This window comes from Anser anser (assembly GCF_964211835.1).
Source record: "Anser anser genome assembly, chromosome: 3".
Taxonomy (NCBI): Eukaryota; Metazoa; Chordata; class Aves; order Anseriformes; family Anatidae; genus Anser; species Anser anser.
In genome coordinates, this window is record NC_139722.1 from 77,646,742 (window position 1) to 77,662,271 (window position 15,530).

Below are 15,530 nucleotides of genomic sequence, written 5' to 3' on the forward strand. Positions count from 1 at the left end.
AGTGGTAGCAGTAGGTATAAAAATCTTGCAGTGTTGGAGACTCTGGCTGCCTCATACAAAGTCTTTCTTTCAAAGCATGGGATTACTATTTTCTGATTCACATGTGGCTCACTTTTTTCCACTCTACAAGATTCTCATTGCATTTTTAGCTGCTTCTTCTGCCTTCTCCTAGCACCTCTGAATATAACTTCATGCTAACTCCTTTACTGGAAAACCTAGGTGTATATATATATATATATATATGTGTGTGTTTTTGTTTGTTTGTGGGGTTTTTTGGTTTGTTTTGTGTTTTTTTTTTTTTTGTTATGCAACTCCCCCAGAAATACTTAGAAAGCTTTTCAGACTGCTTTATGGAGAAGAACTTAGTTAAGCAATCTTACATTTCAGCTGTAATCTTTCAAAACAGCAGTTTCTGCCTATTTCTTGGTTTTTGGTAAGGTATTCCTGATAACATCAGTTTCCAAATCTTCCCCCAGAACCATAACTATGGAGAAAATTGTAGCATGGTTGAAATCCACAGCTCTCATTTCTCAAGGAATAGCTCTTCATGAAAATGGGTTTTGGTCCTTGAACTTCTGGCTCTTAGCCACAATACTGAATTAACTTTTTGATGTTTTATAAAGTTCATTACAGAAGGCTTTTTGCCCAGAGGCACACTCAGTTATACCATCCATAGACAGCATTTACTTTATACCTTTTGCTCATTCTGCCCCCCTTATCAACTGATTTGTCTGAACTTGGTTACTTCAAAATCTTGAGTCACAGTATTGCAACTAAGCCACTAGACTTCATCAGTTGGACTCTGATTATACTTTTTCAGCCAAAATGCATGCCAACAGCTGGAGCACAAGAAGATGATGCTGGAAGACTACAGGAAGTCAGCTCTCCCCTTCAATATATAACACCTTCACACCCTGCCCACTCCCCTCCCCTCCTCTGCCCCCCACCCCCACCCCCGAACAGTGCTAAATCTGAAACTAGTCTTCATCTGGGTGTAAACTTTAATAATCTATACCCTTTGGTTGAATGTATTGTAATTATAGAATCATAAGGGTTGGAAAAGATCTCCAAGATCATCTGGTCCAACCATCACCCTACCACCGATGTCACCCACTAAACCATGTCCCTAAGCACCATGTCCAATCTTTCCTTAAACACCCTCAGGGATGGTGACTCTACCACTTCCCTGGGCAACCCATTCCAATGCCTGACTACTCTTTCTGAGAAGAAATTTCTCCTAATTTCCAAACTAAACCTCCCCTGGTGCAACTTGAGGCCATTCCCTCTAGTACTATTGCTGGTTATCTGGGAGAAGAGGCTGACCCCCAGCTCCCCACACTTTCCTTTCAGGTATTTGTAGAGAGCAATAAGGTCTCCCCTGAGCCCTCTCTTCTACAGACTAAACAACCCCAGTTCCCTCAGCCACTCCTCACAGGACTTGTGTCCCAGGCCCTTCACCAGCTTTGCAGCCCTTCTCTGGGCACGTTCCAGGGTATCAATGTCCTTCTTGTACAGAGAGGCCCAAAACTGATCGCAGTACTTGTAATGCTGAATCCAAAGACCAGAAATACATAATGTTCACCACAGAATAGCAATTACACATTTTCTGTGTTCAAACAACATATGCAAAAGGAATAAAACTTCTAGAAATTCTAAAATCACAGAAATACACCTTCTTTTATATATGGAAGAATGAGACGTAAATTAAAAAAAAAAACATACTCTTAGATGTAAAGAAATTAAACTCATTCCATAAATATTTTTGAACAGTAGCGACTCTTGTTGAGGAGGCAGTGAAGTAAAGAGGAGATACTGTGCACTCCAGAGTCATATACAGAGAGAGAGTTACCATTGATGACTCTTTAAAGTAAGAAACATTGAAAGCAGAAAGCTTCACTACAGTTTCAATATATAAAAATAAAGAAGGTAAGTCTATGGGAATCAAAATAGCATGCAAAGACTTGATGGAATAAACTGGCTGTTGGGAAGCCTTGGTTTCTACAGCTTAGATAACAGACTTCTATCTATATATTGGTGTACTAAAATTAAAACATTACGCTGAAATATAATGCTGCTAACACATTGCAGTATTACTGATCAGTAAAAAATAAAAACTGTCATTTCCTAATGCTAAATTTCTTTGGAATATTCTTTACCTATATCTGAAAGGCACAAAACACAAACAATAACAGTATTTCAAAACATTGTCATAAAGCTATTCCACTGTTTATTCCAATACAGCACATTTAAAATAACATTGATTTGTAAAATTTTCAGGCCTTTGAGTAATTAGGGCAGGCCCAAGTCCCTCTGTTAATTCCCTGTCCCAATGTATTTTTTTTAAAATTCTCTGCATTAGGAGCAATCTACTCAGGTAATTTGAGATGGATTTATTTTTTTCCCCTACGAGTATAGGTTCATAATACATTCCATGGCAGAACTCTTCTTTGTAAGCAATGAGTCAGAGCATTTATTGCTGCAGCATCCCACATGAGTTTACAGTGGACATCATAACCACACTATAGTTGAAAATAGATGAACAGTTTAACATACAGCTGCACAGTAAATTGACATGTAAATATGAGAACAGTGAAAAACAAAGTTATATTTCCCAGTATAAATCCATCTCTAGACAGAAATTGTCTGTGTGTGAGAGATGGTGTGTATTATAGAATTGTATAGACATAGGTCTTATATATCAGTAAATAAAGCTTCTATATTCTAAATAAGCAAAAAGTAGAGGCGTGTATGTGCGTATAAAAAACCTTTGGTTATTTCTTTAGCTTTGTTTACTTTTCACATCATTATTATATTATATGGATGACGGATTATAATCTCCTTTTCTGAGTTTACCCTCAAAATAATCTCAGGAAAGGAAGCATGATTATTTCTTCTTCAAAGCTGAAGCAATGGGAAATAAACAAGGAAGAGGTAAATTGCAAAAAGGTCCCTCCACAGTCTGGAAAGATCTAGGAACAGGAATAGCCAGGAGTCCTGAGCTCTAGTGCAGATTATACCTGAGGAATGGTCAGATTTGACCTTCAAGTCTCCAAGCAATATATGTAATTGGAAAAAAAAAAAAAAAAAAGACTTGAAATCTTAAAAAATGTCCCTTAATAATCTTTAAATATTAAAAATCAAAAATATCAAGAAACATAAACTAATTATTTTTGTGTTTGGCTAATTCTTAAAGATTCAAAAAGTACTTATAAGGAGTACTTATAAGACACATTTTGAGGAGGATAGCAAAGAGTGATGAGAAACGCTGATGACTGGGCAGAGAACAACTGCAGAAGAGAGGGGACATGAGGACATAGGTTGATATTGGAAGAGTCATAATGAAAGAGGTTGAACTATATGGTGTTGAGAATATGACATGGAAGCTTGGGTAGGTCCTGGAATACCAATGGGAAGATGACTTGTGACAAAAACTCAGAAAAAAAAAAAAGCTAGATTCCATTAGTTCCACTGATTATAGGGAAGTGTTACTTTCCCAAATTATCTTTAGACAAACGTGAAGCACACAGGTGAGAAAGCTTACAGTGAAGGTTTTACATGTTATAATTACAAAGAGAAAAAAAAAAGTCTTACCTGTGGAGATGAGGGACTGAAACCCACATTGACGACACATTCTCTGTGTCCCCCCAGTTTATGTAAAAAGGTACTTGAATGCATCTCATATATGTAAGCCTTAAAAAAAAAAAAATAATATTTTCACTTAAAAAAGCTATGAAACAACATTCTCAAAGCACTAAATGAGGACAAAATATTCAATCTGCAGAGAAGTTAGAAATGCTTTCAAAATAGTTAAACAGGTATAAATGACATCAACATTTAGAAGGGATTTCTATAGCTCAGGATAATTTAACAAATGGTTAACTAAAATTAACCCAAATGATATATAATATATATATATGTGTATATATATTTAGAAAGAGTAATGTAATCTTTTCCCCTTGAACAATTAAATATTGAGTATATCCCAAAATGTATTTTAAGGGTGTTCTTCATAATTTAAACCCTTTATTTTAGATAGAAATATGTAGAAATCTAAAACCTTCATTTCTAAATTTGGAAACTCTTATGTCTGTTGCTATTTCAAATAGAATCCTTTAGTTTCTACACAAGGCTGTAGTTTCAAATTGAACAGCATAGAATTCAATAACAAATCAATAACTATTATGAGCACCACAGGTATCGGGGAGAAAAAAAAATGCTGCCTCTCTTCACTTCTCTAAGAAAAGAGTAGAAAGTGCTTCCCAAGGAGTAAATTAAATTTAGTATCAAAACAATTATACTCTTATTGGTACAACCTCAAAAAATGGAATCGTACCGACGCAGAATTGTATTAAGAAACAAATCCAAAATCCTATGAAAGTCATAGACATACTGATACTAAGAAAACAGCTGAATTGTGTATTTAAATTAGTGTTATCTTTCATTAACAAAAAAAATGTTTTCAAATAGAACTGGTTGTATCGGTCCCCCACTATAAACTAGTGAGAGTCACATGCTTGCACATAGGATTGCTTTATACTGTATTTTTCTGGTATAAAACAACAGAAAGATGGTAATCCAAACTTCACAGTTGCAATAAAAAGCTAAAATGTTCCATTGCATTTTTTAAATATCTGCTGTTAAGCCTACAAACGTGGACTTTGGAGGACAGCTTAATATAACCTAAAGCAAACTGTGCACGGGTACTGTTACAACAATCTATTACTCCATGACTTGCCTTTAAGATTTTTGTTGCTATGCCAAGATGAATTCAATCATTCAGACCCAGGGCAACTCAGTTGCAAACTACTACAAGATACGTGTCCTAAAATCTTGTGGACTCAACTGACAAGTTTTCCAATTCATGAAAAGAATCATGGACCTAGGCAGCTCCTGAGAATCACTTAATGCTTCACTCAGAAAACAAATCTCATCAGCTGACTCAAACGATTCTCTAGTCCAAGCCAGCACCAAAGAAACATTGGATAGTACTCAGTGTCAACTATTCCATTCATGACCATATTCACTGAGAGGCAATCCAGGAGTCCAACTGTAAATCTACATAATTGCATCCTGTTTATATACCTCACAAATTCAGAATTCAGTCCAGGATATGGAATTAAAACCATCTACTGGCTTCAATCAAGCACCTAAAAATGGATAGAAAAATAAGTATCCATTTTTAACCTCTGGATCTTTTGTAACATTCCATATGGATATTGCCATATTAACTGGAGAAAGCATCAGAAAACCCAGTAATGTGTTAAAATCATTGTGTCCTTCCTTACAGGACACCAAAAAAATGTTTGTTAATTGGAAACTCTGTCTCAAACAGTAAGACCCTCCTCTCTACTTTTTATGCATGTCAGGAAACTGGTCAGAATAAGTATTTGACTGATAGTAATACACAAGCAGCAATTTTTGTTTTAAAATGTATGGCCATACCACAATTGCTATGACTTACTCCACCTGGAACATGATCAGTTCACAAGGGAACACAGAGGCAAAGAGAACCCAAATATGATTAAGAGATTAAAGTGCTGTAATGACACCCATCCCAACCTCCCCCCTCCCCCCTCCCCCCCCCCCAAAAAAAAAAAAAGGATATAAAATAGACATGATGGAAAGTACAAGAAAATATATCAGTAGTAAATTCAGTCTGTACATAGAACTACTCAAGTTCTTGCTGTTGTGAAATTTTCCATGCAGAAACACAACTTATGTTTATAAATACCTCCAGTTTATCATAAGATTCCTTTTTATTGACTTAAAAATGCTAAGACATAGTTTTGGTTATTTACTTCACACTACAAGCAGATTACGATATTGCCAAGTAATTTGACATAAAAAGAGAAGGTTTCAGAAAAGTTTTTAACATCACAGTAGCCTCCAAAATTTCCCTTGTTTTATAGGCTGCAAGATCACATCCATTCATTCTCCTCCTTCCATACTGACTCTCCATTTTTCTCTCTGATGATACTATACCAAGACTCAACTGATATTAACATTTATTAGATGCTGACATCTCTGTGTGCTGCTGTGTTTGTTACCTCAGTAGCTGTAACGTTGTGCTCTCTACTTCATACCAAGTTGTATCACACTGTATACTACCTGGCTGTATGGTACAGACTTTGCACAGGACTTTCTTATTTCCAAAAACAGAGAAAGTGCTAGCAAGGACTTTTTCTACTCCAGCAAAGATGAGATGTATAGATTGCAGTCAGGTTGTACTTCACCACCACAGTGCCAGTGCTATCATGTCTACATAATTAATGGGAAATATCAAGAAAATGAGAGAGAGATGAGATGCTACTGCGGTAAGAAGTCCAAAAACCAGGAATAATCCAGGAAGGAACGGACTACGCTGAAGGAGAGAAGAGCAAGATACACTTCCATCTCCTGAACAGGATGCTCCTCTGCATGTAAATGACTGATGAAAGAGGGTATTTATGAGAAAAAGAAGAGATCATCCTTACCAAATGCCTTTCCAAAATCCTGTGGACCTCTTGTCAAAATGGTTCAATAATATCACAATACCCAGTAATGCTATGACACTTTTGGGGTGTTTGTGTCATTAAAGATTCAAATTGTATTCCCCATCACTATTGTACATATGTCCGTGCCCTTTGGAACTGTGGGGATGGCAAAAACAGGACACACGTCATGTTGCTTAATACACTACAGAACTCTTAGATATAAGATTTTAAACAGAATAGAAATGAATGAGGAAAATACTGTAGAGAATAAAATCAGCTTTAAAATTCAGGTGTTTGGCATCAGCATAATTCCTCTGGACTCTGTTCACCTAATGCATGGGGAGCTAGTAAAATAGATTTATGAAATTTTTAATGGTCATATTGTGAGTGATTACTTCCCTTCACAAGCTAATTACTCTTCGATCGAAATATGTTGGAACAGCTGCACCAGTTCTTCTGCTAACAGTAAGACCAGTCTTTGACAGAGAAGAATACGCATCAGACTGCACTATGCTTCCTATTACTCCCCATCATCTTTGTTCCTTCTGACCCCAAATTGCCTTACTGTCACCTTTCTTTTCTTCTTTAAGCTACTCTCCTCCCTCCCTTTCATGGAAGCAGGCACAAGAAAGAAGTGAAGGCAATAGCAGCAAGAGTCAGGAGCACAAATGCTCTGAATCACAGGCATAATGTTTTCCAACAGGTTCTGAGCCAAAAAGAAACATGGCTTCATGTTTTAATGAAAAGAACGTATCACAGAGAGATGGTTAGTGAAGCTGAAATTTTTCCATCATAATTCAATGGCTTACAAAACTTTGCCAAACTTATGCAATAAAAATAAATTTTCCATTCCAGGTTCTCAGTTTTATTTTAATTTGGGGAGAAGAACATTCATTTTTAGCTAAGTCTCTATGTCCCAATTCCTCTTTTAAAATAAATGTTATAACATTTCATTGTCCTTTTGAAGATAAATCCCATGTTTGTGAAACACAGGTATTCTAGTAATTTATGCTCTTCCACCCTGTTCCTAGATCAACACTTCAGCTCATACCTGATGTTAACTAATCACACTTCTCAATCTACAAAGCAATCAAGCTCTTGCCACCCACCTTTCAAGAAATGCTTCTTAGTGATGAACTAGAAGTTAGGCTGGATGCAGCACTTTTCTGAATCAGTCACATTGTGTAACAAGACATACTGAGTCAGAGTAAACTAAAGACAAGCAGTTACAGATGGAAGCCCACATGCAGCTAAGCACTGAAACATTCATTGTGATGAGGATGACTTCAACTCAGATCTTTTCTAGAGACTACTTTCACACCGAAGAGCTGCTACACAAAACACACACAACAGGGCTGTGAAAACAATTTTCCCACAATATTTCAGAAAATTCTCTCCCAACAGAACTACTGTTAAACTTCTTTCTGGTACTGTATTTCTTTTCCTAAAAATCTTTTTAGATGTAGTAATTCAGCTTCAACAGAAAAAGTGGCAGTCTGTTTACATCCCAGAATAGTTTCTTTTTATTACATTGTGGTAGCTATCATCATCTCTTCCAAGAGCTGTGCTTTTAAGGAAATGAATAGAAAACAAAAAAAAAAAATCGAAGCAATTTTGACATGTATCATAACTGAATGTCATTGAAAGGAAAATGTCACCACAAAGAGCGTATAAAAACAGCTTCTGTTTAATTAACACTAGTCACAGATATTTAAACTAGCCAACGATAGCCTAAATCCTGAGAATCGAAGTGAACTTGTTGCAAGACTGAAAATGAACTTTTCAGTAAATTTATTATCTTCAATAGTTAAATATATATATATTGTATTTTAATGGAAATGATATCCAGGTCTTCATAAGTGGAATAACTCCAATATAAACATTCTCCTACTATAGTCCACCATCACTCTAATTTTTACCACATTTCTGATGTCATTCAAATTGTTTTTCTATTCTATACTTACTAGATGTTTTTATTATTTTCTTCTCTATAGAGAAAAAAAGAACAGTAAGTGATGTATAAATGGTAACATTACACTAGCAACAAAAAGAAATAATGTTGAAAATATGAATTCCATGATAGAGAAAGAACAAATTTTTCAGCAAACCAAGTTAAAAAAAAAAAAAAAGAAAGAAAGAAAGCAAAACAGTCTAGGAAGTACTCACTAATACCCCAAGTGCATATGCGCATATAATCTGCTACAGACTTTAGCCAAAGTCAATCCCTTTTTTTAATATTAAGACCAAGTTTTTTGTAATAAAAATACCAATTCAGTAGATACTGGTATTTCCTTTCCATTTCTGTCTAAGGGTCAGCCAAAAGTAAAAATCATTTACCTGTACCTATAGCTTCCAAACAGGTTTCCTGCACCCATAACCACATACTTACTTGTGTTTCCTTTCACTTGAAGTTTGAAGAATATTTGGAGTAGTCAGTTTTCATTAAACCCAGACTGTGAGAGCGTATTTAGCACCTTATATGTATGTAGAGGCTTGTGTTTTCTTCTTTAAATTTCTAGCAAGAGACGGGGAAGAAGGGTGAAGGTCCCTCCTCGAGGAGGAGAATTTATAACCAAATGGAAAACTACTTAATTCTATTACACTGGTAGAGAGGGTGTGCAAAATAAATCGACTATGTACCTGCAGAGTTTCACTATAAATTATTTCCTCTGTTTTCTTATACTGTGCCTTCAAGGCAACCTTGTCCCCATCTGTTCCCACTGCACCCTAGTCTAATCCATGACCATGTGCATTTGAGTCAAAATACTTATATGTCTACTCTCCTCCTGGGAAGGGGAAGAGGGGGAAGCAAGTCAGAAAGGGCAACACTAAAATCACAACAGAAAAAAAGTCTTTTTAAAATCAGTTCTTGCTCAGGGACCAGAAAAGCAACAACACTTTCAAGAAAAGTCCTTTCTAGTTGCTGTGGCTTTAAACTGGAGTACCTTCTTTATATACACATAACAAATAAATAAATAAAAGACCTAGCATCTAGCATACCTAATTTGACCTTACATAAATATAGATATTGTTCTTCAGAAATTTTGCATGAATTGGACAAAGCCATCCCTTTCCTGGGACTACTACTACTAATATTTCAAGCAAGCTCCAGAAGATGAAAGTGTTAGAGCCTCTGATGGAAAATAAATAATTTTACTTACACTTTTATGAAAGACATCTGGAATTATTAGTAAGGCATTAGTCTCCATTTGCCTCCATCAGTGCCATCAAGCCTGGTGCATAGTCCCATGCTACATGATAGAATTGTTTGGCTTGCATTCCACCATTCCCTGTTTACACTGGAGCTGCATCTCCCATTGAACCCTGTATTTTTCCTAAACGTCAAGCTTAAAAAGCACCTGAACTACTTATACTAAAATATAAAATAACAATCAGCGTGGAGCAGACACCCAGCATGGAAAGTTTCAGCACAAAACATTCCCAGTTATAAGCAACTGAAAACAGAATTATAGTGGAAAGTGTTAGACTACTGTAACTACAGGCATCAGTGCCAACTCCACACATAATAAAACAGGCTTCACAAGTATCCTAAGCACTGATTAACAGTCTTTAGTCCTGAGATATCTTATACAGTGGCAGCATGGAAAGCCTTTTCAAGCCTGTGTCCAAAATATTGAGTACAATATGCCCTTTGAGAGTTCCTTCCCTTTCTAATGTCACTTGCAGAGGCTGTTGTTCTGGTGGTCTCAGGAAATTGCCCACTACTATAGGATCCCAGTTTCCATCTGAGTTCCTTTCATATAACCACCAAAGGAGTAATGGTGAAAATTAATAAGGCTCTTCATTATTAAAAATAAATATTATCAAGTTCAGATCTTTCAAAACACAGGGCACACTTTTCAAAAGTATCAGTATGATGACAGTTATAGTTAACATGCTTTATATAATCTTTTTTAGTGAGGAAATTTAAACAAATCTAACCATAGCTCAGCTTCACTTCTGTATCTTAGTGATATGGTTTAGTGCCTTAGTGATATGGTTTAGTGGAGGACTTGTTAGTGTTAGGACAGAGGTTGGACTAGATGATCTTGGAGGTCTCTTCCAACCTAGACGATTCTGTGATTCTGTAAGTTTCCCTTCTTAGAAATGTCCAATTTATATTTTCCCTAATTTTAGTTTCTGTTTAATTAACCAATTTCAAAGCCTCATATATACCATTGTTTTTATCTGTCTGTCTGTGTTATTTATGTAGCACCGAACACTGCTGTATTTAGGTTACTCTTACTTTTATAACATATTTTGGTTTGGCAGAGTGCAGAACTATTATTTGAAGATTTTGTTCTAGGAAAATTTACCTCACCTCTAGTTACAGCTAGAAACAGCACGGTTGTACCATACCCACTCTGCAAATTATTCTTTGCTGCTAAAACTGTCTTCTGTATTAACTTTACCAATAATTCCATTCCTTGTTTGTGTACTGGTATTGCCTGTTTGACAGAAATACTATGAGATTCAAAAAAATGCAGAGGACCCTCATTCGGGTGTTTAAGTACAACAGAGAATTTCACTAGCTTTACAATGGATTATCTTACCTTAATAAATTTGCAAGCACAATGTTATCAACTAGAAGCACAACAGGACATATGTGATACATAAAATTCTTCAGAGGTGTGCACTGAGACATGCATATAGAAAACACATGACCTGTGGTTATAAGTCTCTATGCATGCACTTTTAGCATCTCACTGCTGTTTTTGTACATAAACAGCTATTACGCATGCATGCATACCAAAATGAAACTTGGGTATTCATATCTACTTTGACTTCCCGTTTTGCTTACATTTGAATATGGGGTATTTTCTCATAGGATAATAATAGTCATAAAAGCCAACCACACTGCAAAGAGTCCAAGAAACCAAGGTTCAAGAGTAATACAAAGTTGTATTCTTCTTTGGAAAGGGATACATTTTCTCCAACAATAGCTGGCAGAGAGGTAGTCACAGTTGCTGTCATTCATACTCTGCCATGGATTTCCTTCTGCCAGCAACATCAGTCCTGGTTTTTCCACAGTAATCGTTACTAATGCTATTTTCTCCAGATGCTTTCTTTTAAAGCCTATCTGAGTTAAACAATATGGACATATAAAATATAACTTGAGCAAAATATAATTGGGATGCCAATGACACTGAAACCCAAAATACCTCAGATAGTCCCTGCCACTGTTTCATATAATACATTCTGTTCTGCAAGCCCTCTGGTACATAGCATAGACTGACACAATAAATACTAATACAACATTGCTATCAGACATTTCTAAAAGTAATTTTCCATTATTTCCAGAAAATATCTTACTTTTTTTCCAAACCCAATACTAAAGTCAACACTATAGCATACTCTACTGATCAAAGATACCTAACTTAAAATATCACTGATACCATACATTTATCACTCCCAAGAGATAACAATATAAACATATACAGTAATACAACTTCTGAACTATTAGAATCATAGAATCATTTAGGTTGGAAAAGACCTCTAAGATCATCTAGTCCAACCTTTAACCTAGCACTGCCAAGTCCACCATTAAACCATGTCACTAAGCTCTACCCCTACGTGTTTTTTGAAGACCTCCAGGGATGATGACACTACTTCCCTGAGCAGCCGGCTCCAATGCTTCACAACCCTTTCAGTGAAGAAATTTTTCCTAACATACAACTTAAACCTCCTCTGGCACACCTTAAGGCCATTTCCTCGTCTTATCACTTGATGCTTGGGAGAAGAGAATGATCCCCACCTCACTATAGCCTCCTTTAAGGTAATTGTAGAGTGCAATAAGGTCTCCTCTGAGTCTCCTTTTCTCTAGGCTAAACAACCCCAGCTCCTTCAGCCTCTCCTCATTGTGGTGGTTTTACTCAGGTAGGCAGCTGAGCTCCACCACAACTGCTCTCTCACTCCCCCTCCTCAAAGGGAAAGAGGGAGAAAATACAATGCAAATGGCTCAGGGTTTGAGATAAGGACAGGGAGAACACTCAGCAATTATGGTGATGGGCAAAACAGACTCAGAGTAGAGAGACAGTAGAATTTATTGCCTATTACTAACAAGCTAGAGCAGTGAGAAACAAAGGAAAGAAACCAAAACCACCTTCCCCCTATCCACCCTCTTCCACTTCCTACCCCCGAGTGGCACAGGGGAACTGGTGAATGGGGGCTGCGGTCAGTCCCCAATGCTTCATCTCCGCCGCTCCTTCACAGTCACTCTCTACCCCTGCTCCACATGGGCTCCCTCCCATGGGATGCTGTCCTTCCTGAACCGAAGGAAGGCTTCTGCAGGGGCTTCCCACAGGCAACAGCTCTTCAAGAACTGCTCCAAATATGGGTCCATACCACAGGGTCAAACTGCACCAGCATGGTGCAGCATGCCGCACCATGCCCACATGGGCGGCAGCTCCCCCCAGACCTCCTGCTCCTGCGTTGGCTCCTCTCCACGGGCTGCAGCTCCAGCCCAGAATCTGCTCCAGCAGGGGTCCTCCACAGGCCGCAGCCTTCTTCAGGGCAGATCCACCTGCTCCACCATGATCTCCTCAATGGGCTGCAGCATAGAAATTTGCTCCACCATTTTACACCATGGGCTGCAGGGGAACAACCTGCTTCACCATGATCCTCTCCAGAGGCTGCAGGGGAACTTCTGCTCCGGCACCCAGGGCACCTCCTGCCCTCCTTCTTCACTGACCTTGGTGCCTGCAAGGCTGTTTCTCACCCCCTCTCTACCAGCAGATTTTGTTGTTGGTGTTTTCTTTCTTAAATATGCTCTCACACAGGCAAAAACAACATCGCTTATTGGCTCGGCTCTGGACAGTGGTGGGTCCTTTAGCTAACATGGGGCAGGCTTCTGGATTCTTCTCACAGAAGCCACCCCTATGGCCTCCCCACTACGAAAACCTTGCCATGTAAACCCACTACACTCACAAGACTTGCTCTCTAGACCCTTCACCAGCTTTTTTGCCCTTCTTTGGACACACACGAGTACCTGGATATCCTTTCTGTAGTGAGGGTCCCAAAACTGAACACAGTATTTGAGATGTGGCCTCGGCAGAACTGAGTACAAGGGAACAATCTCTTCCCTAGTCCAGCTGGCCATGCTATTTCTATTACAGGCCAGGATGCTGTTGGCCTTCTTGGCCACCTGAGAACACTGCTGGCTCATATTCAGATGGCCATCAACCACCCCCATGTCCCTTTCCACCAGGCAGCTTTCCAGCCACTCTTCCTGCAGCCTGTAGCATTGCATGGGATTGTTGTTCCCCAAGATCACAAACTGGCACTTAGTCTTGTTGAACTTCATACAGTTGGCCTCAGCTCATCATTCCAGCCTATCCAGTCCGCCCTGCAGAGCCTTCCTACCCTTGAGCAAATCAACACTTGCACCCAACTAGGTGTCATCTGCAAATTTACTGAGGATGCACTTGATCCCCTCAGCCAGATCACTGACAAAGATATTGAAAGAACTGGCCCCAGTACTGAGCCCTGGGGGACACCACTAGTGAGTGGCTTCCAGCTGGATCTAACTCCATTCACCACAACTCTATGGGCCCAACCACCTACCCAGTTTTTAACCAAAAGCAGCATACACCCATACAAGCCTTGAGCAGCCAGCTTCTTCAGGAGAATGCTATGGGAAACAGTGTCAAAAGTCTTAGTAAAGTCTAGGTCGACCACATCCACAGCCTTTCCCTCATCTACTGACCGCATCGCCTTGTGGTAGGAGATCAAGTTTTTTCAAGCAGAACCTGCCTTTGATAAAACCATGCTGACTGGGCCTGATCACCTGGTTGCCTTGTAGTTGCTACGTGATGGCACTTGAGATAATCTGTTCCGCTGGCTTCCCTGGCACAGAGGTCAGAGTGACAGGCCTGTAATTTCCTGGATCCCCCTTCCATAAGCCCTTCTTATAGATGGGTGTCACATTTGCTAACCACCAGTTGACTGTGACCTCCCTGAATTGTCAGGACTGCTGATAAATGATGAAAGTAACTTTGTGAGCACTTCTGCCAACACCCTCCATACTCTCAGGTGAATCCCATCTGGCCCCATACACTTGCTTACCTCTAAGTGGTTTACCAGGTCACTAACCATTTCCTCATGGATTATGGGAGCTTTGTTCAGCTCCCTCTCCGTGTCTATCAGTTCAGGGGACTGGGTACCTACAGAACAGCTGGTCTTGCTGCTAAAGACTGAGACAAAGAAGGCATTAAGCACCTCAACCTTTTCCTCATCTCTTGTCACTATGTTTCCCCCCACATCCAACTTCTTGTTTATGTATTTATAAAAACACGTTTTATTGTCTTTAACAGCAGTAGCCAGATATAGCTCCAGTTGGGCTTAGCCCTTATAATTTTCTCCCTGCACAGCCTCACAACATCCTTGTAGGCCTCCTGAGTGGCTTGCCACTTCTTTCAAAGGTTATAAGCCCTCTTTTTCTTCCTGATCTCGTTCCTCTCTGTTCAGCCAGGCCAGTCTTCTTCTGCCTGTCCTATTAGCATGTCCTATCTCCTCCATATATGTACATCTATAGCAGATCTTTCTCATCACAGAGTGATTTGCTAAAGCTCATACAAGGTGTTTCAAACATTGAAATAGTTTTCTTTTCATAAAGTTTTGTATTTTTTTGGTTTTGTGTGTTATTAAGGAACAGTATTTGAAACTTTGCTGAAGCAAAAAGGTGTTTCCCTACAATGAATAAAACATTATCAAAATGTCAGTATACTGTGAGATGTCCAATAAAAGGAATTCATGCACTAGGGAAAGTAAGGAGGGAAAAAATAAATTATTTCAAATAATAAAGCTCCTTTCATTATGGTTTCTCAAAGCCAAAATATATGCAACCAAGTAAAGCAGATGATGAGTTTAACAGAAAGCAGCATTGCATTTTTAATACATTTAAGAGCAGCAAAATAAGAAATATTTTAAAAGCTACACATATTGATATAATTACAGATGAAAATTAAGAATTCTGATATATAATGTAATTTTTTTTTTAATCCTTAATGAAGAATTTACTAGTTTAATCCAATATAGAAAGTCATAAAGAGATTGTCT

At 38.3% G+C, this 15,530-nt stretch overlaps 1 protein-coding gene across 1 annotated transcript in view; it reads right to left on the reverse strand.

Moving 5' to 3' along the window:
- Window positions 1-15,530, reverse strand: part of WDR27 (WD repeat domain 27) — a 133,438-nt gene that overhangs the window by 50,937 nt on the left and 66,971 nt on the right. The window contains exon 23 of the mRNA XM_083830480.1: window positions 3,592-3,690. Coding sequence (XP_083686606.1) covers window positions 3,592-3,690 — 99 coding nt within the window. The remainder of the gene's footprint in view (window positions 1-3,591; window positions 3,691-15,530) is intronic.